Source organism: Oreochromis aureus, linkage group 18 (assembly GCF_013358895.1).
Source record: "Oreochromis aureus strain Israel breed Guangdong linkage group 18, ZZ_aureus, whole genome shotgun sequence".
Lineage (NCBI taxonomy): Eukaryota > Metazoa > Chordata > Actinopteri > Cichliformes > Cichlidae > Oreochromis > Oreochromis aureus.
Genome location: NC_052959.1, coordinates 17,973,744 through 17,998,595, shown reverse-complemented (window position 1 = coordinate 17,998,595; position 24,852 = coordinate 17,973,744). Strand labels below are relative to the sequence as shown.

The window sequence follows — 24,852 nt, the reverse complement described above, 5'->3', positions numbered from 1 at the left end:
TTTAAGGGGTCGGCATAAGTCACACATCAAATATAATCAGCACCCAAAACAGTGAATATAAGAAACAAACAGCTGATTAGACCATAAACAAGTCAAGTAAATGCAAACGCTGCCCATATTTAAGTGAAAAGATACTACAAACAACGGTTCTTCTTAAAGAACACCTTTTAACCACCGTCGGTCTGCAGAGTGCTTTACAGTTTTCACACAGAGCATCAAAATCGACTAATATCGAGCACACTGAGATTAGAGATTTTTTGAGGATCGATGCCTTAGAGCATGCGGTCACAGTAAAGTGGCTTAATCTCTGCAGTAACAAGCAGCAAAAGGTCTCTGATGATATCGCCAATACAAATGAGACAGTACTCGTCTTTGAACTGAAAAACAGGTGGTAGACTGTTCATTATAACTTCAGCCTAATGAGACTCTGGGCTTGAAAAGAGATCTCTTAGTGTGTGATGTTGCTGTACCTTACTTTATCCAGGCAACAGAGTGGATCGATGTTGAGGAGCTGGTTGGTTTTACAAAGAGTTTTAAAAACGATGCAGAGCCTTTTTTATGATGTGATTGCATTTCATTGTGAAAATATAAAAAAGATATACTGGATGAGCTTTGGAAAGAGTCGATGCAGCTGATAACTAGGATTTGTTACTGCAAATGTGTTGATGCTGATACAGCTGCAGTGTCTGCAGTAATTTAACTTACCAAATCCAAAGTGTGCTCATTCAGCTGTTAACACCGGAAGTCTTTAAACGAGATCTCACAGCTAAAAAACTGTTAGAAACACAATATGGCCTCAGGCAGGATCTGGGACAGTAATTTGGCTTCATTTTTTTTCTTTTTTGTATTTTAAATTTACTGATTTTGTAAGAAAGAAAGAGTAAGATAATATTTCAAAATCAAAACAAGATCAGTGAGATTTTAGAATAAGTTACGAGACTACAAGTATTACTTAGATCTGGAGTTTTTCATTTTTGAGGAAGTTGTAAGCTTTGGAACAAAATAGTTTCAGCTTCATTGAAAAAACTGTGTTACTGCAAAATTCACTTAGACTTTTCCCCCCTCTGGCTCTCAGCTACATCCCCCTGGTGGAGTTTGTTCAGATGTCAAGTCTGCAGGTCATTAGCACCAATCAGATCCATCTCCAGACAACTTCACCAACTTCTTCCACTTGGTGAGGCCATTTAAACCATGCAATCTACTGAAAGTCAGTAAACATAGTCTAAAATATCTGCTTTAGATTAAACTCATGGGTGAAACAAGTCCTTACTCCACTCCCACTTTTATATTTTCTTCCATCTAGATAGTAATGACTGCAAGGTGAGGATCACCATCTTTAATTTCTAGAGTTCATGTAACAAAAGCCAGGAGCTGCGACTGACAGAGATGAAACACGTCCACAATCTCATGGATTACTGACTACCTGACAGGTAGGCTGCAGTATGTGAGACTGCCTGTTTTATTGATGGGCAGTACAGGAGCTCCACAGGGGGCAGTGCTGTCTCCAGTTCATGCCACCTACAGAAATACTCTGTCTGATTGTGGAGTGGATGGATCTATTAGTGATGAGCAGGAAGAGGAGTACAGAGCACAAGTGGATGATTTTGAGGAGAGTTCTGGGAGGAATCATCTGCTTCTAAATGCAAATAAGAACAGAGCGATGGTGTTTGACTTCAGAACAAAGAGACGTGACCCGTGTTTGTCATGGAACAAGATGTTGATGTGGTGGAGGAGTACCTGATGACGAGAGGCTGAGTTTGAAGACTGACACAGAGGCTGTGAAAAAAAAGGGGATGAGCAGCCTCTTTTTCCTGTGAAACTGAAATCCTTCAATGTGTGCTCGAGGTTTTCTATCACTCAGCTGTAGTGAGCACATTGTACTTTGCTGTGTTCTGCAGGGGGGAGCAGCATCTGAGCTGGAGACACCAGCAGACTCGATAACCTGAAGAGGAAGACTGGCTCTGTGATTGCTTGCAAACTGGACCCTTTTGAAACTGTGGTGGAGAGGAGGTCACTGAAAAATCCATCATTGTAATCCTGACCACCCTCTGTACCACTTACTGGACAGGTAGTGGAGCAGCTTCTGTAACAGACTGATTCAGCTCTGCTGCCTTAAGGACAGACACAGGAAATCTGTCATACAGCATGTTATCATTGGCTCTATTCAACATAGCAGCCTGGCAGAGAATCATCTGCAAAGATAATAATGGTATTGTATTAGAGAGCCTCGTGGAATGGGTGGCTGAGCAGCTGCACGCCTTGCATTGGTTTACATTGCAATGCAAAGTGTTGGATGCAGTGGTGTAAAGCACACTGCCACTGGATTCTAGATCAGTGGAGACATGTTCACTGTAGTGACGAATAACGCTTCTCCATCTAGCAATCTGATGGGCAAGTATGGGTTTGGAGGCTGCTAGGAGAACAGTACTTGTCTAAATGCACTGTGCAAAAAGTAAAATTAGGTGGAGGGGGCATTAGGGTCTAGGGTTGTTTTTCGGGAGATTTGGTCAATCTTCATCATACAATGAAGGATTGCATGCTCTCCCAACTTTGTGGGAACGGTTTGGGGATGGCCCCTTCCTCTTCCAACGTGAGTGTGCACCAGTGCACAAAGCTAGATCCATAAAGACATAGATGAGGAAGCTTGGTGTGAAAGAACTTGACTAGCCTGCACCTGGCCTCAACCAGACAGAACACCTTTTGGGATGAATTGTGCGTGTGAAGGCAGATGAAGGAATACTTTTGGCAAGACAGATTGATAGATATTATTATTCAACTTTATTCCACATTGAATAGCAATCATATTCCCAGTTAAACTCAATAAATACTTTTAGAAATGTCATAAAGGGATAGCTTTTTCTAAATAGCTTTAGTTGACCAAACTGGATTCATTCATGGTTGGGTATCTATGGTTGGTTGAAAAGCTATGCTTAAGTAGTTTCCCCATAACTTCTCATCAATACTGAATTTGGCCACGTCTGTTATGTAAAAATGAAAATAAAGGGCGCCCTCTGCTGGTAATTAATTGCAGGTCAAAAGTATTTCTACATAGTACAAACCTTGTAGTACGCTTATTTAAAGGACGATCGATTTATTACATGAAGGTAAACTAGCCTCCAGACTTGATTTTGTGCTGTTTTAATAATTTACTTTAAAACCGCTAGTTTCGCTACACGCATGCGCACTTCAATCGATAATTACCCAAGATGGCGGCGCAACGCTACAGTTTGCTGTAGTTGCTAGTTAGCACATACCCAGAAAAAAATTACTAAAAAAAAACAAATTGGTTGTATAACCAGCGGATAGACGGTAGTGTGGTTTAAGACTAGCAGTTGGCGGTTGTGTTACAAAGGTTTTAATCGGGAAAATGAGCTACACAACGAAGGTGGTGCAGGTGACGAACGTGTCGCCGAGCACAACGTCGGAGCAGATGAGGACACTGTTCGGTTTTCTGGGAACCATCGAAGAGCTGAAGTTATTTCCGCCAGAGTAAGTTAAATAACTGTCTGTGGGGTTATTAGCGGCTTTGATAATGTAGTCACAGGCTGTTTGGTCGTGTTTCCTAGTAGACTCCGTAGACTGGTTAGCATGCACGCGTAGGTCCATGCTAACCAGTGACCTGACCCGCAGTCTTTTATAATGTCTTTGTCTGGCCTCACGAACCACGCGTTAATCCTATTTATTTCTTTGATAGTCTGCTTATTTCCTAAACACGGATAAAAACGTGTATTTAGGCTTAATATGTCCCCTCAGTGTTGATTTGGGTCTTAATGTTACCGTAGTGTCTTGTTTTTCAAAGTATGTAAAGTATTTTTCTCAAATAGAGGAAATGCAAGTCATTAATAATTAATATAAACACGCCCAAGTTAAGCTTGTGAGGAAGGGAAAAAATTAGATGTATTAACTTTAACGGTCTCTCCGATGTTTTGTTAGGGTTAGGGTAACTCTAGTCCTCCTTTCCCCAGTCGTTTTTATTATAGTTGTGAGTCTCTCCAACAGTCCACAGTAAGTTTTCATCTAAAGTATACATTCAGCGCCTGGGTAATTGTATTTCTGTTTAAAGTGTATGTTATAAATCTGCTTTAAACTCTGTCTGCATATATTTGTTGTGTGTCAAATCCACACTTAAGTGACTAACACAGCATGTGGGTGCCACTGGACCACATCAGGTTGTCAGAACTTCTTTTTCGAGCTGCTCCCCTTAGGGATCCACAGCTGACCGTCTCCCTCCATCTCACCCTGTCCCTAGCATCCTCCTCTGTCACACCAATCCTCTGCATGTCCTCCTTCACTACATCCATGAACCCCCTCTCTGGTTTCCCAATTTTCTTCCTGCCAGTTAACTCCATATTCAACAGCCTTTGTCTAATATATCCACTGTCCCTCCTCTGGATGTGTCCAAATCATCTAATCCTTTTTTTCCATGTTCAGTCCCTCTGATGTACTCATTTCTGATTTTGTCCATCGTGCTCACTCCAAGTCTTAACATCTTAGGGTCAGCCTCCTGTCTATTTGTCAGTGCCACTGTATCTAAACCGTACATCATAGCAGGTCTCACTATAGTTTTATATGCCCTTTCTTTCACTCTCGTCACCATCCTTCTGTGACAAATCACCCTGACATTTGTCTCGATCCACTCCACCCTCCTCCAATCTTTTCTCCACCTCACTTGTGAAGGACGGTTTATACCAGGCATTTAAACTCCTCTACCATTGCTATTGCTGCTCCTTGCATCTTCAGTGTTACATCAGGATGTCAAAAAAGGCTGAAGAAAGCAATGTTTAGATTTTTAAAAAATGTTTTTTATTGCAGTTTTGCCCAAATTCACGTCATTCTTCTTTACTACTTCTATAGTGATTCGCCGATGCCGGTGACATCCCGGGTGTGCTTTGTGAAGTTCCAGGAGCCAGAGTCTGTTGGTGTGTCTCAGCATCTGACTAACACGGTGTTTGTGGACAGAGCGCTGATAGTGGTCCCGTTTGCTGAAGGTTTGTATGAAAGCTCATTGTTGAATGAATTGTGATGGTGCAAGACTGTAAAAAGGTTTTTTTTTTTTTTTTTTCCTGTCTCCTGTGAATTCACCCTGGCATGCTTATATGAGCTTTGTAAGATAATTTTGAATGAAAGTGGTATTGCCATTCTCCTCCCATGGCTCGTGTGTTTAAAGCAGACTTCTGCTGTCAGATTTGTGGTGAACTGTTTTAGCGCATTGCACATCTGTTTTAGCACAACAACCCTTAAACAGATCTTTGTTACCTGGAGTTAAGTTGTTCGGGATATAGCGAGGTGTTTGTCTCTGCCTAAAACAGTAATGTGCTCTGCGCTCAGAAAGTTCAGCGTACCAAACTCTGCTTTACACACCAGGACACGGACATCTGTGGGCACCACAGGCACATCAAAGTTCAGAAGTGATGTACTTGAAACGCTTAACCAAATGCATTTTTATTCTCACCATATATTGGACTACCCCCTGTTAAACTTCTCTTTGTTATTTGTGTGTGTATGTGTGTGTGTGTATGTGTGTGTGTGTAATTTTTGTAGTGAAGAAGGCAAAAGCAGCCCCCTCGTTGATGGCTGAAAGTGGTCCTCTGCCTGCCAACAGGGAATTGTAGACATTTGCAAAGGCCAGCAAGCATACAAGCCCCACCACTCTCTCTCTCGTCTCATTTTGTCTCCTTTTTTTTTCTTTCTCTGCCTTATCCTTTTCTTTCCTTCTGTCTAAATTGTCTTTCCCAGGTGGTTTTGAGAATAAAGTTCAGATTTCTAGGGCATAACCTGAAACAGTGCAAATTCTGCACTATTTAACGACACCTTTGAGGGCTGCTTGGTCATGTGTTTTATGGTTAAGAAACGGCTCCTTCACAGATAAGGCTGGCTGTATTCATCACTTCTTAATGTCAACAAATCCCATGAAAACACAGAGGCCATTCAAGTCCACAGACTAGTAAATGCTTGTTTGTTCATTAGAGTAATTGCAGCTGATGCAGTTTATTTAGAGTCGGTGCCACAGGCACCATCGTGCTCTTTTAAAAGCTCACTAGCATACGCAAACAGATTTTAAACAACAGCTGAAAGTAGTCCCCAGCAGATGGGCAGTTGTTTGAATAACAACACAGTACTTTACGTTTACTGTATGTTTTTTAAAGAAACCACTTCGGCTTCTATAGAAGTCAGACAATATATTTCTGAAAGTTTTACACCTGATCAGCTGGAAATCTGTGTGGGAAATCTATGCTATAACATGATCTTATGATAACATAATGAAATACAGCCGCAAGTACGGCAGTTGGCCTGTTCAGCACCGCCGATTCCTCCTGTGCATTTCAGAATTTGGAGGGAAAATATGTTTGCATGTGAAAAATAATGACCTAAACAAAGAACAGGGACCCAGGAGGGGAAAAAGATCCCAGAATTTTCCTTTTTTGTATTAGCTGGGACTGCATGTAAAACACGGGGACATGATCACACTGTAATTTACTCATAATGCTACAGCACTAGCATAAATGCTGGTAACGACGTCAACTGCTTGTGTGTAGGTTGTGTTGTAGCCCCACAGAAGTCTAAATCAGGCCTGAGATGGTATTCACTAGAATTGTGGACAGTAACAAGAATATTTCCAGCCTCATCCTTTTTTTAAATGGCTTAAAAAAAAAAACGACTTGGAAGTGACACCAGTTATTTGGCTCTGGTGCAATAATTGTATATGTCAGGGGTCTGGGTTGTTTTTTTTTTTGTTTTTTGTTTTTGTTTTTTTAGTTAATACAAAAACAAACTAATGCCAAAGTAGCCTACTCTGCACAGACTAGCTTTAAAACACTATTTTAACCTCACAATGTAATTTCAGACTTGACAAGGGGAAAACTAGTCAGTGATATAATAAATACATGGAACTAAAACTCTCTGGTATAAATCCTCTGAGATAGGCGACCGACATGACGTAGTGTTGGTCCAGTATCCTCTTTAACAGTGGTTTTCTTTTGTTGTTGTGTTTTACAGTTCTTTTTCCTGGCTCAGCCAGTCCTGTATACCAGGCCCTGCTGAAAATACCATCCAACCGTTTTGTCTCCTGCAGCATTTTCTCTCTCCAGTGTGCTCTTGTGTTGTGTGTCTGTATTTAGGTGATGTCTCTTTGTGAATGGATTAAGTGTGAGATGATGATGATGAGGTATTTGAAAGATAAAATTGGAGGTATTTTGCATTTTAAAATAAACAGCCCACCATCCTCTGTCCAGGTTTGGTTAATTGATGCAGTGACAGGTAAGGATACTGAGATAATGATGCAGGCAGCATCTAGCCTGAATGTTGTTATTGCCATTTAGCATATAAACTACTTAATTCTCTGAAATGTGTTTGTGGTGAGTAGACGCTGATGGTTTGCATAGTGTTCTTGCCGAATCCCTAAAATTCTCTCTGTTGTGTGTGTATCTCAATTTTTCTCTGTGTGCTTTTAGTAGCGAAGCCGCCAACGTGAATCGCTTGTTTCAGTAAACGTCAAAAATGAAAATTGAGGGCACACCGAACTGGAGAAGCAGCTGTGCTTGCTAACGTTTGGTTCATGACTTAAAAAACACATTCAGGTGATCTATTCTTGGCAGTGTTCATTGGAGTAGTGTGATTTATTCCAGCAATAGTTAAGTCACTGCAATGATTATGTTGAATTAAGGGAACTCTTCTCTGATGTATGAGGTAAACATGTGAAGAAATATGAACACTTTTCTCTTTTTTTTTTTTTTTTTTTTTTTTTTTTCCAAAATGTCTTCTCTGTAGTGTGTGTGTGTGTGAGAGAAACCTTTCTTCTCTCCTAATGCCTTTTTCTTTATTCCTGTAGGATCTATTCCAGATGAGGCTAAAGCTTTGTCACTGCTGGCGCCAGCAAATGCTGTTGCAGGAATTCTGCCAGGAGGAGGCCTTCTTCCGATGCCTAATCCCATCGCCAATCCACCTGTAAGACCTCACCGTTTAACTGTGTTGGATGTTGCATGGTGACATAACCAAAAGTCTTAAAATTTTTGCTCTGACATGACAAAATGTAACTAAGCCTTTTTTGAAAAAGTAATTATGCATTTAAAGACCTACAGAAGCAGAGTGCAAGATAACATAAAAATAGGACTCACAGATAAACTGGCTTTTGTTTATTTTTGTTTTAAAGTTGGATCATTTCAAAGTCCATCTGGTAGCTTTTCACCTCACCAGGTGGAGTTTGTATAGTTGTTTAAATCTGTTTTTTCTCCCTGTGTTGTATTTCTTTTTCTTTTTTTTTTTTTTGGTAATTTGTAGGATTGTGGTGATGCAAAATTGTATTGTGCTCATTCACATCCTTTTAGTATAAATGGTTTGAAGCAGCCAGTCATGTTGCCGAGTTACAGGTCTCTTGCCAACTGTGACCAAGCAGTATCCTCTACGGTTTTCCTTCATCCACTCACATATCCATCAGTTACTCCTTCGGCTCTGCCATGTTTCAGTCATTTCAAGTCGAAAGCGTATATCAGCATCGGTTAATGTACAGCATGTCTGCTTACATCACATCTTTACATGCCTCACTGGCCATTTTCTAATGAGAGGAATTAGTCTCCTGCACATAAGCAGTGATTTTTGGCCCAGTGTATCAGATAGCACCAATATAATTACATAAACGCTTGTTAGGTGTTGGTATTTGGATATTCTTGGCCTGACATAAATGTGTTTATTCCAGCTTGCGAACCCCTTTGGTGCACCCAACATGGACGCAATGGCAGCTTTTGGATTCCCGGGAGCTGGTATGAATCCCCAGGTGAGAGGTTTTCTGAAATGGCGGTGAATGAAATTGATGTTGAATGTTTTGAACTGACAGTCTTTATCCTCCCGCCTCCACACAGGCTGCTGATCAGCTGTTGAAATTGATGACGGATCCAAAGTAAGTCTCTTTAAAGATTCTTCTTTGAATGCTGTGCATTAGGTTTTGTTTGTTATTTTTACCAGCCACTGTAGAACAACTGAGGCACAGGAAAGAAGCAGTTGTTTGGTGTTTTGTAGTAATGAGTCAACTAATTAATATTTATTTGTTTAGACTGAATCCCCTGGCAGCTGGAATAAACCTGAATGCTGGGCTGAAGGCTGATGCAGCTAATAAAGAAATCGAAGAGGCAATGAAGAGAGTCAGAGAGGCCCAGTCGCTCATTTCTGCTGCTATCGAACCCGGACGTGAGTGCATTAAAGTTCAGAAGATCTTGTTGCTAGGATGTTGGCTTTGCGGTATAAAACAGTGTCTGGATTGTCTGCACTGCAGTCATTACAAACACTTAGAATTATGTCACCCTCACTTCCCCAGATGATTTCCTTGGCAGGTTTTCATGTTTGCAAAAAGTTTGTTTTTGCTGTTGTTTTCAATGTTAAGAGAAAATACTTGTTAAACACAGAGCATTGGAGCTTGACCTGTTTTTTGTTTTCCTGATGTGCAGATAAGGAGACAAAGAAGAAGCGCTCTCGGTCCAGATCCAGGTCCAGATCCAGAAGGAGGAGGTCCCGATCGCGTTCGAGACACAGGTGATTTACTGAAACTTGTCATCCGCAGAGCTGAGATGGGGAAACTTTGTTTTGTTTGTTTGTTTTCATGTGAACAGCAAAGTTAAATGTGTGAATGAATGGTTTCAGGCGAACCAGAAGCAGGTCAAGGCGCAGATCCAGATCGAGAAGCAGGAGACGCTCCAAAAGCCCGCGCAAGAGACACACCCACTCTAGAGACAGAGGGAGGAGATCTCGCAGTAGATCCAGGTGGGTTAACTGTGTGAAAACCTGACCTCGAACCTGTACTCTGAGGTCTGCAGCTGGGAAACTTGAGATCTAAATCTATATGTATGTTTTCTTTTTATCTACAGAGAGCGAAAGAAAGATGATGCAGGGAGAAGGAAATCCAAAACACCACCCAAAAGCTACAGCACAGCGAGGAGGTCACGCAGTGTGAGCCGGTGAGTACAGCCAAGGTCTTCAGCTGACAAGTGCTTGAATTCTAATCTGGTAAAGACCTTTTAATATTAAAGAGAATTTAATGACTGTTCTATGGTCAGATTTAGCCAAGTACAAAATTAACAAGAACAGAGAATAGTTAAGTGTACTTTTTTAAGTATAGTACTTCTCTAATCATGATAAAGCTGCTAATGCTTTGACAAGAAATAAGATTTAATATATATGACAGTTATTAATGAAATACTAGATTTTTGGTTTTCAGTAAAATGTATTTATTTCAGCTGCTTCTAATATCCTGCGTACGTGCAAAACTTAAATTATTTTGTTCTGTTTGCAGGAGACGCAGGAAAAGTCGCAGCGCCAGCCGTTCTCCTAAGAAGTCTCCTAAAAGGAAAAATTCCCCATCTCCTTCTCCTCGAAGGTTGTCTGATGTGTTTAATCCCTCTTGGCTGCATTGAATGTGTATTTTAAGTTTATCATGAATGATTCTTTAAAGGAGAAGTAAACATGTATCCATTACTAATCTAAGTCTGGACTTGTCACTGTCCATGCTGTTCAGACACAAAAAAGAGAAGAAGAGGGAGAAGGAAAGGGACCGGGACCGTAGGAGCGATAAAGACCGCAGCCGTGAGGAACGGGAGCGCTCCAGCAGCAAGAAAAAGAAGAGTAAAGACAAAGAAAGGGAACGTGACCGGAAATCAGACGCAGAGAAAGATGTTAAGGTTGGTGTGTTGTGGTTTTCGACCCTGTGAGCATCTCTCTTCTAATGTTAGCCAGTCGGAGGGAGTTTGTACTTTTGTACTTTTTTTCGAGGTGTCTCATGCATCGGCTTCCTTTCACAGATCACCAGAGACTACGATGAGGAAGAGCAAGGCTACGACAGCGAGAAGGAGCGAGGCGACAGGAAGGACTCGGACGATTCCGCTTTGTCTCCTCGGTCGGTAGAAGGTAATGGCACAGCACGTTCCGCGAAGCAGGCCAAAGTTAACGGTGCCGATGATCGCCACGAAGAGGACATGGATGTCAGCGACTGACTCGTCCGTCCCGTCCTGTCCCACATTCTCCCTCCATGTTGGTTGTGAAAAAGCTACATCTTTACATCTTCCCCCTTCCCACTGGGCTGAATCTGAAAATGTGAATTGTTTGAAATGTATCAGTTTCTGTCACAGAAGGGAAGCGTGCCCTTTTGCAAATGTTTGATGCTAAAAATTGTCTGCCCTGACATTTTTCTCGGTTTGTCACATTTACTGTAAGTGGTCTTTCTGCTTTTTGCTGCTACAGATGTAATAGATTACAACTGGAAGTAGGCTTGCTTTGCTTTTCTTTAGCTTGTGTTACCAGATTTATTTTTTTTGTCTTTACATATTGAACCTCTTTCTTTTCTGTTATGTGGGGTGGTGTGATGCACGGGTCTCTGTCTTCACCAAAAATGCAAAGATACTGCATTTAGCTTCTTGTTATCTGAGAGTACTGATTGTTTTATCAAGGATTTCTTTTATATATTAAAGCTTATTTAAAGAGCTAAGACTGTGAAAATTTGTAACTTTCACCTCAGGTTGGGGGGCGGTAATGATACAAATATGAAAATCCTCACATCTGGTTTAAAAAAACTTAAATCACAGACATGTCTACAGGTTCAGCTATTTGATCACAGAGACAATATTGCCTTTACATTGGTCAAACTAGTCAAAGGCAGATGTGCCTAAATTGGTAATGCTAACCTCTGGCATCATGCAAGTATAGTGCAGCAATCCTATATAAAGTCTTTATTGGCATAAAATTACTTTAATGCTGATGGAGGATTTCTAAACATAAATTTTCCAGTTAGATCATTTTACATGTGGGCCGGACCATTTAAATAAAGTTCTGTAATTATAAATTTAGAACATATGGTTTTCATAAATTCACAGAAAATGCTTGTGCACTTTGGTGTTGTGTGGCTGGATCAACAGGAAAAGCTGTAAAACCGATGGGAAGACAGGTAAAAAAATCTAAGCACACCTTCACGTTTTCTTAAGCTCGCCCTGATTGGAGTCTTTGCTGGGCTGACTCTGGTCCCTGAGCCTTATGTCTAACATCCTAACTTGGACTAATCTGGCATAGGTTTCTAGACATTTTTATGATGTTGAATATCTTTATTAAAAAAAATCTATCATCTTAAAGTGAAAAGAAGCCCAGGCTCTGAGATATTAAATATTTTTCAGATAAAATGACCAGTTTTATTTTCTAATATCTACACTAAACACTGAAGCCAAACGGACAGTGCTCTTCTAGTTTATTGAAACGCACGCGTCTTCACACACTGACGATAAATCAGGGGAAATTTTATAATCTTTAGCATCTTGGGATAAAACCAGCTCTCCCTTCTTAGCCTCACCTCTTTAATGAACAGACTACAATATTGTCTTGAAGCGTTGCCATATTTGACCTAAAATACCCACTGAAGCGATAAGAAACCCCAGTATATCAAAATATTTGTCCACCCTTCTCTGGAAGCCTCATAAAATTTTTATTACAAACACGCAGTCAGTTGAAAGATGATGCTGGTGCTTTATTTAAAGGGAAGTGAAGTAGGTATGGTTGCAGTACATATTAGCTGAAGCCAGACAGCTCAATGGATCAGATAATTTCTTATCTGGACAGTTGAGAGATCCAGCAATGATCAACTTCACAGCTTAGTTCCCTCTACTTGCATTTATATATGTATACATATAGATATATATATATATAAAAAGATAATCATATGCAGACAACAATAAAGGAGAATTTATAAGCACTAAAAGGTTTTCTAAGAGTCAGTGTTCTAATTTCCAGTTTCTCCTTAAGTACCAGCCAGCCTGCAGGTAGAACAGAGAATATACCTTTAAAGATGTGATCCAGGAGGCCAACACAGCCAGAGCATGCCTTAAATATACTTCTTATCAGTGCAGTGTTAAACTAAGAACAGTTTACCTGATATCTCACCTGGGTTCTCCCATTCACAAACGTACATACAACAACCCCTGGTACAGTACAGTTACTCACTCACACAAAGCACATACGAACACGACAGACATGGAGAGACAGCCGAGAGGTAACATGAGCTAACCTGAAGATGCAGGAGACTGCGTCCCTGCGCAGGGGAAAAGGCTCGGATATCGTACTGTAACAATGGAGGTCTTCTTTAATGCTAAACCTTATCCCAGCTGGTTAAAAACATTCTTAAGTACCGGAAATGTATTGCTACACAGTGTTACTCATTTGAGTTCATCTCTCTCTCTCTCTATATATATTATACATAATATATAAATGAATATTAAGCACAGTTTGAGGATATAGCTATATTTGCTATTCTTTTTGTTGTGAAGTACAGACGTGAATTATTTACAGACGAGGGCGTCAGTGCACTTTCAAGAATGAGAAGTCAGTTCTCGGTCCTTGAAGATGAGGGGAAATACTAAAGTAGTGACGATGAAATCTGACAGCTTTCAGAGTAGAGAACAGCAGCACGGAGCAGTGGGTTTAACTGCTCTGTTGAACAGCGAGTACAATGAAAGCTATCATCGATTTCACAAAAACGGCTCCCAAAGCATCTACATGTGAGGTGGCGCTCTGTAACACCTGCTTGCATTGATTTGCTTTGGATCCATCAGCCAACAGAACCACTGATCAGTAAGACCAGCACCCACCCGCCCCTTCCTTTTCACAGCTAATAAATACAGAATAAAACAACACAATATTCCTCTTTTTTTTTTGTCTGCACTCCCAAACTTGCTGGCCATATCCCCGTTTACAGATCAGAGGTCTGGGAAACGACTGGGATCTTCTTTGTAATCGGCGGGGATGAAGAAAATGGACTCTTCGAATTCGTCGTAACGGAATTCCTGAAAGGTGACGGTGGCTGTGATCGTGGGGAAGACGGGGATGTCTGTGAGGCAGGAAACACACACACATACGCAAAAGAAGGTTATTGGTGATCTTGCTCCTGAAACTCATCTACTCACAGGAATGCAATGACAGGTCGCTTCACATACCGAGTTTGACGGGAAAACCAGGCGGAAGTTTCATCTGGACAAACTCTCTGAGTTTGTTGAAGTGCTTGAACGGAGCTATGACCTCCAATACGTTAAGTAATCTGGAAGCAGAAGAGAGTAAATCAGAATCTCACAAATTCTTACAAAAATGAATAAAAAATTAAAACAGATTCAATGCAATTCGAGATTTTGACTGAATTGCAAATCTTGGTACAGGTTCAGCCACTTTCTCCACTCGACCTTCAGCGCGCACACACACACACACACACACACACACAGTTTCAAGTCATTCTAAGTGGTGATCCTCTGAATTTATTATTCATAAAAGACAGATTCACATTTGATCTTAAACGATCAGTCAGATGTCATATGAAAGGCAGATTTTGCCTGGTTTGCTGTAATAATTTCGCCTGCTGATACAAGATTTTTTTTCACGCCATTTCAAAGTTGCAGCCTTTGCGTCGCCCTCCTAAGCGGCATTCTAAGGAGAGAACATTTCCCCTTTAAAAAAAAAAAATCACTTGCATTGTCTAAATGAAACTATTGCAGCATCACATTAGCTTTAAATGACCCTTTGATTACATCTGAACACAGCTGTGAGCTGAAACTAGATCACTTAAATAAATTTAAAAACAAGAAAGTGATAGCCAGTATGAACAAGAAAGGTCACAAAAAAAATTTAAAGATCTTATATATTTATGGACTTTATACTTCAGGTTAACAATTTTCATATAATTATATAGTTTGATATAACAGATAAATAACAAGAGGACAGCCGATATTGGCCATCTGCCGATATGTCGTGATCGCCATTTAATAAGTAAAGGAAAGCCGGGAGAAATAACCTTTAACCATGCTATGAGTGTTGGTGTTTCACAGTTTGTCCACTAGAGGGCCCTCTGCAACTTCCCTGCTGGCAAGACGAGAAATCAATGACTTGTCGCAATAATCTTCTTATCTTGTCATTTTATCTTAGTAAGGACTAATAAAAAATTAATTAATTAATTTTAAAAAAAATGGAATGGTTTGTGTTTAATGTCTGAAAGAAATAGAAAAAAAAAATATCATCCTATATATCGGATTTTTAAATTACAAACTATCGGCCTTAAAAATTCTACATCGGTCTGGCTTTACTTTCTGTGGAGTACTTTTTCGTGCTGAAGTCAAAGGAATGTTAGACTTCCAGACTCAGGAAGTTATTTGTGCATACTAACTCATTTTTAGGACTAACGCATTATAATATAACATAATTTAACATGTAGTAAAGGATCCCATTTTATTTACCTTCATTCATTCATGCACATATCAACTTTACCTCACTTCCTGTTCTCATGTTCTTACCACAGACTGGATCCTGTGTTAACTAAAATCACCTGGCGCAGTTAAGCACTGCACTTCCTCCCGCTCACTTCCACGTGTGGCGGTAGCTACAAGTTAGCCGACCAGGTCTTTTCTTTTTCGTGACTAAAACTGCCTTTCATATAAAAGTTAAACCTAAAACACTGGAGTGACACTGATGGCTGTGCATTCTGATCTGCTGACCGTGATGATAATAAATAAGTTCCTGTGAACCCCCAAACTGATTCACAAGAAAACAGTCCAGTGTTTTATTTCATCACTCTCACACACACACACACACACACACACACACACACACACACACACACACACACACACACACACACACACACACACACACACACACACACACACACACACACACACAGAGTTTAGAGTGAAAGCTAATGGGGCTGGGGAACTACCAGCACCAAGGCTGGAAATGATGCAAGAAGTGCAAAAAGTTTATGGTACAAATTATATTAATTTATTATCAACAACTAGAGCACTGGTCTATTTTTGGTGATTATGACATTAAAACTGAACACGATCAAAGTAGTAAACACAGCATATTTAAACATTGCAAAGCAAAAAATGCAAAGGGGAAAAATTACATTAAAAAACCATTAGCTCTGATAAAGAGAGGGTTTTATTGCTGCCTCCATTAAGGTTCATTCAGTGAACGAGATAAAGCAATTTACTGCCTTTACTAAGTTCCCGTAATATTTAACAACATTGCCCGTAACCCATTACAGGCAAAACCCAAGCCACATCCCGCCTGAATCCCACATGAGTGCAACATGAAATGATCTTTGAAAGTGCTGGATCTTTTTTTATTAGTTCTTTCCTACACAAAGTCGCCAAAAGACTACTTGTGACCGCAAATAAAACCAGAACAGAAGGAGGGGAAAAGAAGCTGAGAACGTGCAGCAATAACACTGAAATCCGTGCTCGTTAGACATGAAACATTTAGTTGATTGATGATGGAATTAAAAGCCAACTTTTTGGTACACAAACATGCAATGCAATGAAAGGATGGTTTAGTTCATTACATCTCAAAGCAAATAAAGTATCTTTGGGATTAAGATGATTCCAAAGAGTTCCTGAAGAATTTCCTGACACATACAAAACAGTTTATAAAGACAAGGATTCACACCTTGGCTCATCTGAACACTTACATGATTAGTAGAGGGACAACAATCCTCAGGACAAACCCCAACATCTGTTAAATACCTGGGAGCCTCCCATCAGTCGCTTTAGCTAATTAAGCCTCTTGAATGAGACGTGAAAGTTTCACAGACTAAAAAGAAGAACCTACACTGACTTAATCAAGTCAGATAAAATATTTTCGGGGGAAAAATCTTTTCCAAAATTTATTATCAACTCTTGGAAAAAAAAACACAGTTTAAAAGATTTAAAAAAAAAAAAAAAAAAAGTTATAAAACTGAAGAACTCTTATCAGCCAGGCCCATCATTTGGCCCGACTCTGAGAACAAGACTCAACACATGAAAGCCTTGCAGCTCCAAGGTTACAGGTGCATACAGTAAGGCATGAAAAGAAGCGAATAAGAAATTTTAACTTCAAACAAACCGTGCCGGGTTCCCATGGTGGCCAAGCTGAGTCAAAGAACATTTTTGGGGAGGGTGGTGAAGGTGGGGGAGTGTTTGAATTTTGTAATCTTCTCATCAGTGGCTCTCTCCCACAACCAGTTGAAGCCCTTTTGTCTACCTGGCCCAATTATCTGATGTGATTCATTTCATCTCTGCACTACCCTTTTCTAGTATCCCAAGTGTATCCACCCAGGCTCAATCTGCACAGAAAGCTTCGCAAATAGATCTAAGGAGGAAGGGATGTACTTACGACTCAATGCCTAGAGGGAAATCCTGGCTCATGGCTACAGTAGCTTTGAAGTTCTTCTTGCTTTCCTTACAAACAAGCTCTCTGCCAAGATGAGGTGGCCTGAAGGTGGGAAGAGGCACAGACGAACACAAAAAGATGTTATTTCACACTCAGCAGCAGTTATACATATTTTCTTCTACCTGCCCTGAATAAATTCCTAATTACGGCGAGGACTGATGAAATCGTAGAAAACACAAGGTGCTTACTTTCCGTGCTCCGCGGTTATGTACTCCTCCCAAGAAATTGTATTGGGCGCTGGAGCTGTGAGGGACTGCCTTCTCATGGGCTGGGGGGCAGAAACACATCCGTCAGTGTTAGCACCATTCACCGCTGGCGGATGAAGCCACGGCCCTGAATTCTTTCCTTCTCACCTCAAAATTCTGCTCACTGATGCTGCCTCCTTTACTTAAGCTCTCCATGATGGCTTTGTTCCTCAGGATGTCTTCTTCACTTAGGTGCTCTCGCCGTTTCCTTGACTCCAGCACCAGACCGTTCACTGCATAGAAGTCAGCCAGGAAGTTTCCAACTCTCTCCTGTACAGGAAACAAACAGATGGTGCCATACTTCCAATGCAACAGCAGTAAAAACAAAACTTCAAACTTGGGCTGTGCTGCACAGGCTGTACGGAGGATCAAAGTGAGGCTTGTGATGCCTTCAAGGAGTCATGAGGTAAAACCTAAGGGCTAAGTATGTTTATTTCCCTCTAATCTTTCAATGTGCTTGTATGTCTTCGGGATACCACAAAAGAAAGACTCAAATGAAGAAGTAAAGAAAAAAAACAAACGTTTTTTAAAGCAGTAACTGTCAAACTGGGGATCATAGAGCCCCTGACACCTGTTCGATGCTCAAGGAGCTGAACTTATGATTCATATGTAGAGAAAATGAGCAAATGAGCTCATGTGACAATCAGCTGGGGATCATTACTCTACACTAGCCTTAATTTACAATAATTAGGCACATCCGGAACTACACAGGTCAATGAAGACTAGCTGATTTCTCAACACACATGTGATGTTTAGGATATCTGATAGAATATTAACATGAAAAATTAATATTTTATTTTATTCTTGTTTAATTGTTTTTACTTTTGTGTTACACAAAACATTAGGCTAAATTTCAAGCACCACGGCTCTGCTGTTGTTCCTGAGAGCAGCCATCTGTCTGGGTTGCAGCAGACGGCTGCCCCTCCCTGATCCTGGTTCAGCTGGATGTTGCTTCCTATTGAAAGGGAGTTCTTCCTTCCCACTGTTGTAATGTGGTTGCTCAGTTTTCTCCAGACTACTGTAGGATTTTTAATCTTACACTATAAAACGCATCGGCAACTGTTTCTGTAAAATGGGAAAGGTCCCGCACCTTTAGTTTTCTCACGAGTACTTAAAAACCCCAAAGTTCCTTTAATATGTTTTTTTTCCCCCTTCTTCATCCTAATGTCGTCACATTGCTTTTACTTTAACCATACTGTGAAATAAGCCTTACTGTTTTATCCTCTCTGAAGAGCCAGCCGATCTGACTACGGGAGAAAGTGATGGACTTGGTGGAAAGGGTTGCAGAGTAGACGTCGCTGCTCATCAGAATATCCACCTCCTCTTCTGTCTCCATCTCTGACTCCTTGGGGCAAAAACACTGAGTCAACTTCTTGCTGTTCATTTCTTTCACATCTTGCTGATGACATGATGTGAAAAAGAGGTCTCGTTATGCCCCCCCAGTTACCTCGTGGTGTATTCTTTGGTACACTTTTGCTTCGTTGTCCAGAACCACAAAGGACTGGGACGGCGCGGCGTCGCCGTTGAAAATGAAGCTAAGATCGCCGCGCTGACATTTCATATCGGTGAAGTCTATGAGAGTGGTGTCAAGTCTAAATCAAGAGAGAGGAGGAAGAGTGTGTGAAGATAGTTACGTCCTACTTTTCAGAGCTAAAAGAAGTTCTCGACCTCAATAGGAAACATTTGCTACATTAAACACACAGTGGTGTAGATGGGGGCAGACTTTAGCTAGTATTTATATCTTACCTGATATTGATGCCCTGCTTGTAGATTTTACAGGCATCAGACGGCAGCATCCGGGACAATAAAGGCACTACAACAGATGAGACGTGCATTTATTCAAGAGTGACTTCCTGCTGTGTTCGCACTTAATGGAGGTTTTTGGGTGAGGACACAGCTCCGGCAATTTTCAAGGGATTTAAAAATCAAAAGCAGCCTATAAACTATTACACGCTGTAACTGTGTGTGAGAATATGTTGCAGGAAATATCTGAAACTTTCACATTTGTGTGAAAGTTAAAACTCACCCCAGCTCTGAAAGTCCCAGTGCAGCTCCAGATAAAAGTCACCGAGCTGCACCAAAGCATTCAAACACGTCAAAAGGTCAACGCACAACACAACAGAAAGTTCAGATTATACGCGCATCATCACTTGATGTTGCATGCTCACGGGTAGTCAGCAGACATTTAACCAAATCAATACAGTGAGTTTTTTCAAACTTTATGGGACTAAAGGTTTAACGATGCCAGTGGAAAACCTGAGTTTGTCATCAACGAGTCTCACCTCTCTGAGAGCTTTGAGTAATTTTGGCCTCTTGTCCTCCACACTCTCCCTCGACTGCTGCTTTAGTTTCCGCAGTATTGCCGTGACTGGGGGAAGACAACAGAGATGGATCATAATGGATTATAATCAACATGTGAATTATAAAAATGTGGTATGACTTTCAAACTCATTTTTTACATTGTGTGCCACATACAGTGGGCCGGGCAGGTGAAACTGTCCTTTCTGTCAGCGTAAAGATGTTTAACTACACATTAAGTCCCTGAAATATCTTAATATAAGAAAAAGAAGTGGCAATTTTAACAGCATGTCTCAGTTTTTCTAACTGATTTCATTGTTCAGCTATTACTTAATTCCTCTGATTTAACATGAATGGTCATAACGCTATCTTTATCAACAGCAAAGACTGTAAAACTTATAAAAATAAAGTTAAAGGTCCCAAAAATGTATGCCCTCCTTCACATTTCCAGCCTGCCAGTGGGCCAGACTGGAGTCTTTGCCAGGCCAATTCTGGCCACCTGGTCTTATGTTTGACAACCCCGATCTAAAGCCACAACTGTGCATTTTAACAGGAGCTGCTGAGTGCATGTTATTAATACATTTTTAAACCTCTAAAGGATGAATATTGGCACAAGCCACAAATATTTTATGGTGGTCACCCTCTCTTCCAACATTTTCGAATGACCTTTCGCGCTGAGGGAGATATGAGTGCCACCGTATGCATATTTCACAACCAGTCCACAGTACTGAACTCTGTCACCCAAATCCCGACACACTGATTGCCAGAACGTGTCAGTTAAAATTGTCTGATTTTCATAGATTATTACATAACACAAAAACACTGAATCCCACCCAGCTTTATATAATTTATATAACTGTGCAGACACCACAGCAGTGATTGGATCAGCTGATGTAACCCGCTGGCTCGTGAAGTGCACGATTTCCTCTCACAAACTGACCAGCGTCCTCTCAATGATACGAGAATGAACCAGAGGGCAACAAAAAAAAAGAAAAAAAATTTATATCTCAGCATATCTCACACGTATCCTTGGTTATTTCAGCCAGGGGAAATATTAGGCAGAAAATAGACGTGACCGAGGAGAGAAGTGCTGACGAAGCACACGCTGCTGCACTCGGGCAGCTCATAATCGCACGTCCAGATAGCGAGCTGCTGACACGATGTGCACATGTGTAAAAGTGAAAGGTGATGACTGATGACAAGACTGCAGTGCTTTGTGACAAGCTACAACACACACAAATAGACACTTGATATTTGGCAAACCCCATTATTATTCCTTGCTCTCTGTCTCTCTTTAACACCAGCTGTGCACCGGCTGTAATTTAGCCAAAGATTTAAATCTAAATATCCTTTGTCACTGGATTATGAATTTCTATGCATGGTTTAAATGCACCCGGCCCCCTCTCTGCCCCTCTGCCACCCCTTCACCCTTGTGAGTGATGTGACCTTCTCAAAAGCAAAGCTCCCGGTCCCAGTCCCAAGACAGCCTGCCACAGCAAGCACAGAGAGCCGAGACGCATACTAACAAGGCTGAGGGTCATTATTCAAACTACCAGGCCTCAAACGCTTTGTCGCAGGCTGTGTAAGAAAATGATGCTCATAGCTCACTCGTATCATCTATAGAGCCAAAAGCAAGAACTAAAAATGTGCAGCTCAGCACAGCTACAGAAACTAAAATAAATTATTTACTATTCAGCCCTTTTAGCGGACAATTTATATGTTACTTTAGCTTGAACAAATCACACTAACTTAACCCAAAACCTACAAGGACAGAGGAGCAAATATATCCCCAAAGCATTAGCTGGGACCTTTTACATGTCATTTGACTCATTTCACTAGATGTCGAACCTAAAGGCGGTAGCATCATTAAGCAGGGCAGTGGCAAGCTTTAAGCTTGGGGCTAACACTAAGCCATTGCTAAGGCAGCGTTCCAGCCCATCTGGATGGTGAGTGCTCAGAGAAAATCCCCACCATAGCTTTTTAGATGGGATGGCCAGACAGCAGTTGCTGTGGTTAAACACTAACATGACTAACAAATGATCCTTTGATCACTAACACTTATCTCATTACCTTATGACAATACTGGAGGAGACAATTTGCTAGAAATTCTATATCTTCAGCATTGTTACACAAGTTTTATTTGTCAAAAAATGAAACACTGATCTAACCCTTATGTATTGCAGACATGTTCTCTGAAACTTAAGATGTCATCTATAATCAGAGTAACTGATTTGATTCCTGATGCCAGTACAAAACATGTGGGGAAAGAAAATCCAGCCAAAATGCTAAGTTACTACAGAGAAATCAGAGAAGACCCTTACACTGTACAGTGATATTTCTGCAAGGCACTGACTACGGACACCAAATTTTAAGATCATTTTTAGCACAAAAAAAAAAAAAATCAGGAATAATTATTGCTGAAAACACTGCAGCTATCAAGCTGATGTTCAGTAACACAACTACAATATTAGCATTCATACAGAACACCTTCCCAATTACCGATATGACTGACTAACCCACAAATACTGTCTAAAGAAGATACTGTATATCTATAAAACCCTCAGATAGGCAGAACTCAGCCTAACTGTCAAAACAGGGAGTGTGTATGATTGTAGGTGTGTCACTGAGATTGCAACAAACAGATCCAAATATGAAAAGCTCAAGTCAGTCTACAGCTATTCAGAGTAGTTTTTAAAGGCTTACTCATTTGCCTGTCGCCGAAGCTGATGGCTTCTGCTAGAGGACTCCATCCCTGTGCATTTTTTATCTTTACAGGTGCATTATGGGCCAACAGGAGGAGAGCGCACTCTGAAAAAGGGGGAAAAAGAGAAGAAAACAACCAAACAATGAGTGACAAATGTGATTAGTTCTACAGTAGTGTTACTGCTGCACTATCACTACATGCATTGTTGTTAGAAACAATTTTAATATTTGCAAAAGGCCACTATATAGTGTTCTGTGCATGCTCAAATTACGCTCATTTACAGGACCATGACTTAAAGGGTGGGTAGAACGGGTTTACCCACAATAATGTTTCTCATGCTGTATACTGCACTCTATGGACTTTCTGACTAAAGTGCTTCTTTTGAGCTCCTGTCTCTTTAAGGATCCTCTCCTAAAAAAACCAGTTTGCTTTAATTGGTGAGCTGGCCTGACAACATGTTTAGAGCTGTGGGTGCTGAAATCACACCACAACCATTGCCTTTAACTTATGTGACTGTAATCTCATCCATTACAATGTCAGGGTTTTAACAGCAGAGAGCAGCAGGTTTAAAAATGGCTCGAAAGCGACATGTGGTTGATATTAGTCATAATAGGCTGTGTGTCACTGTTTGACAACTGAAATAACAAAGTGTACATCAGAGCAGCTTCAATTTAAAGTAATTTCTATAAAGACACAGTGCATGGGCGCAGAGAGAGCAGGAGAGAAGCAAACAGATGGTAATGCTGGCCACATTAGAGACAGACACATGCTTACGCTAAACATTTCCTGCATGACAGCGGAGTTGCCATAAAAACTAAAAGTAGTGCACTTGGTCTTCAGTTACTCAAATGACAGGAGTGCATGAAGACTCTTGACTTTACTCATTCCTGCAGTTATACTTGGCAGATTTGGCTCTAGCAAGGAAATAATGGCAGACTGTGAAACAGCTGTCTGCATCTGGATTAAGTTGAGGCAGCTGTTCTGTCTTCATTTGATGGCATGCCAAACTAGGCACTTTGTTACACAGTGAAGTAGGTACGGGGCAGCTGTGGCTCAGGTGGTAGAGTGAGTTGTCCACTAACTGCATGGTCGCCAGGGCAAGACACAACCTCGTTTCTAATAGTTCAGTTTAATCTGTACCAAATTAAGGTTTCAGGACTAGAGGACTTTGCGTGGTACACAGACTGCAAAGACCTTTGAGTCAAATTTGTGATATAATTGACACATAAATGAAATTGTGTCTCTGTGCCCATAAATTGGCTTCTTTGTATGCAATTACTGATATATGTGGATATCTGAGCCTAACTAATGTGTCATACCAAGATTATGTTATCGCTGCTCTGCAGAGGTCAGATAAGACACGGTTATGCGCACAAGGGGTATGTGGGCTATTCCAATACAGGAATAGGGAACTGCTGTGTTCAAAGGGGGCTTTTAATGAGGATTCAAAATACTCTTTTAATAAAGCCATGTTAGGCCATGGAGAGCACGGCAGATTTAGTCAAATTTCCTGGGCTTAGGCAGATACTGGAAGATTACTTTTTCAGAGTGCTCTTGGTAATTTTGTTTAATCCAGTGCAAGGCAATAATAATAATAACAATTTTAAAAATGAGGTTATTTCATTTTACTACTCTATGGTTCAGCATTACCTTTGTGGCCCAACATGACGGCCAAGTGAAGAGGTGTGTTCCCTGGAATTAAAAAAATAAACAAGTCAAGTAAATATCAGCCTCTAGCACAAACACTGGTTATGTAAATGGAAACATGACAGCAGAAAGCTTACCATGCACATCCTTCTGGGAGATGCTGTGGGTCCTGATGAGAGAGGAGAGCCGACGCACATCTCCCTTAAACACGCATTCATGCACAGGGAACTCCAAGTCGTCACTGGTCAGGATTATTGGGTTCTTGTTGTTGTCGCTGACAACTGATGAGTTACCGTTGATGTTGTTGGCATTGAGCTGCTGCTGTTGTAGTGCCGAGGTTTTGATTGACTTCTGGAAAGCCTTGTTGGACTTGAAATGCTTACTGGTGCCGTTAGAGATAGTCCCGTTGGAGGTCTCATCGTACGTGTCCATTATCTCGTCATTTTTGTTCGGTTTCTTGTGGTCCTTTCGCATGGTGCGTATCTTCTCACCTGTCATGATGTCTATCGTGCGGTAACTGGGGAACTACACACGAGGCTAACGTTTGGTGAAGATGTGATATGAATCCGGTTGCTAGTGGGCATTAGCAAAAAAATCCACAAATATGAAATCTGCTCAGTCCTATTAGAAATTTTGAGCTAACGGCGACGCTTTTTCGCAACGCTTCTGTTATTAAAATAGCGGTACGCGGTTCCTAGGACACGTTAGCTAGCTGCAAGAAAATGAATATGGTTTGATTTATCTATG

The 24,852-nt window shown here is 40.8% G+C and overlaps 2 protein-coding genes across 4 annotated transcripts; one reads left to right on the top strand and one right to left on the bottom strand.

The window, feature by feature from the left end:
* Positions 1-3,190: 3,190 nt before the first annotated feature.
* Positions 3,191-11,467, top strand: LOC116318718 (serine/arginine-rich splicing factor 11-like). Of its 3 annotated transcripts, none has more exons than XM_031737838.2 (12): positions 3,191-3,489; positions 4,855-4,988; positions 7,829-7,944; positions 8,693-8,770; positions 8,856-8,893; positions 9,047-9,180; positions 9,438-9,522; positions 9,631-9,750; positions 9,855-9,944; positions 10,280-10,363; positions 10,502-10,664; positions 10,785-11,467. In XM_031737838.2, the coding sequence occupies exons 1-12, from the start codon at positions 3,368-3,370 to the stop codon at positions 10,974-10,976; spliced, it is 1,356 nt and encodes a 451-aa protein (XP_031593698.1). In that variant the 5' UTR covers positions 3,191-3,367; the 3' UTR covers positions 10,977-11,467. The 3 variants fall into 3 exon arrangements, with proteins under 3 accessions (XP_031593698.1, XP_031593701.1, XP_031593699.1); XM_031737841.2 differs by lacking the exon at positions 3,191-3,489 and adding an exon at positions 7,452-7,577; XM_031737839.2 differs by lacking the exon at positions 3,191-3,489 and having other exon boundaries at positions 4,861-7,577.
* A 1,005-nt stretch (positions 11,468-12,472) lies between these two features.
* Positions 12,473-24,634, bottom strand: LOC116318683 (ankyrin repeat domain-containing protein 13C-like). The gene is made up of 13 exons (XM_031737776.2): positions 24,243-24,634; positions 24,109-24,150; positions 22,458-22,562; positions 19,739-19,824; positions 19,483-19,528; positions 19,203-19,269; positions 18,904-19,048; positions 18,670-18,801; positions 17,565-17,726; positions 17,400-17,479; positions 17,155-17,253; positions 13,956-14,056; positions 12,473-13,849 (listed from the first exon to the last, which is right to left on the bottom strand). Exons 1-13 carry the CDS (start codon positions 24,601-24,603, stop codon positions 13,719-13,721), a joined length of 1,557 nt encoding a protein of 518 aa, XP_031593636.1. The 5' UTR covers positions 24,604-24,634; the 3' UTR covers positions 12,473-13,718.
* Positions 24,635-24,852: the final 218 nt, after the last annotated feature.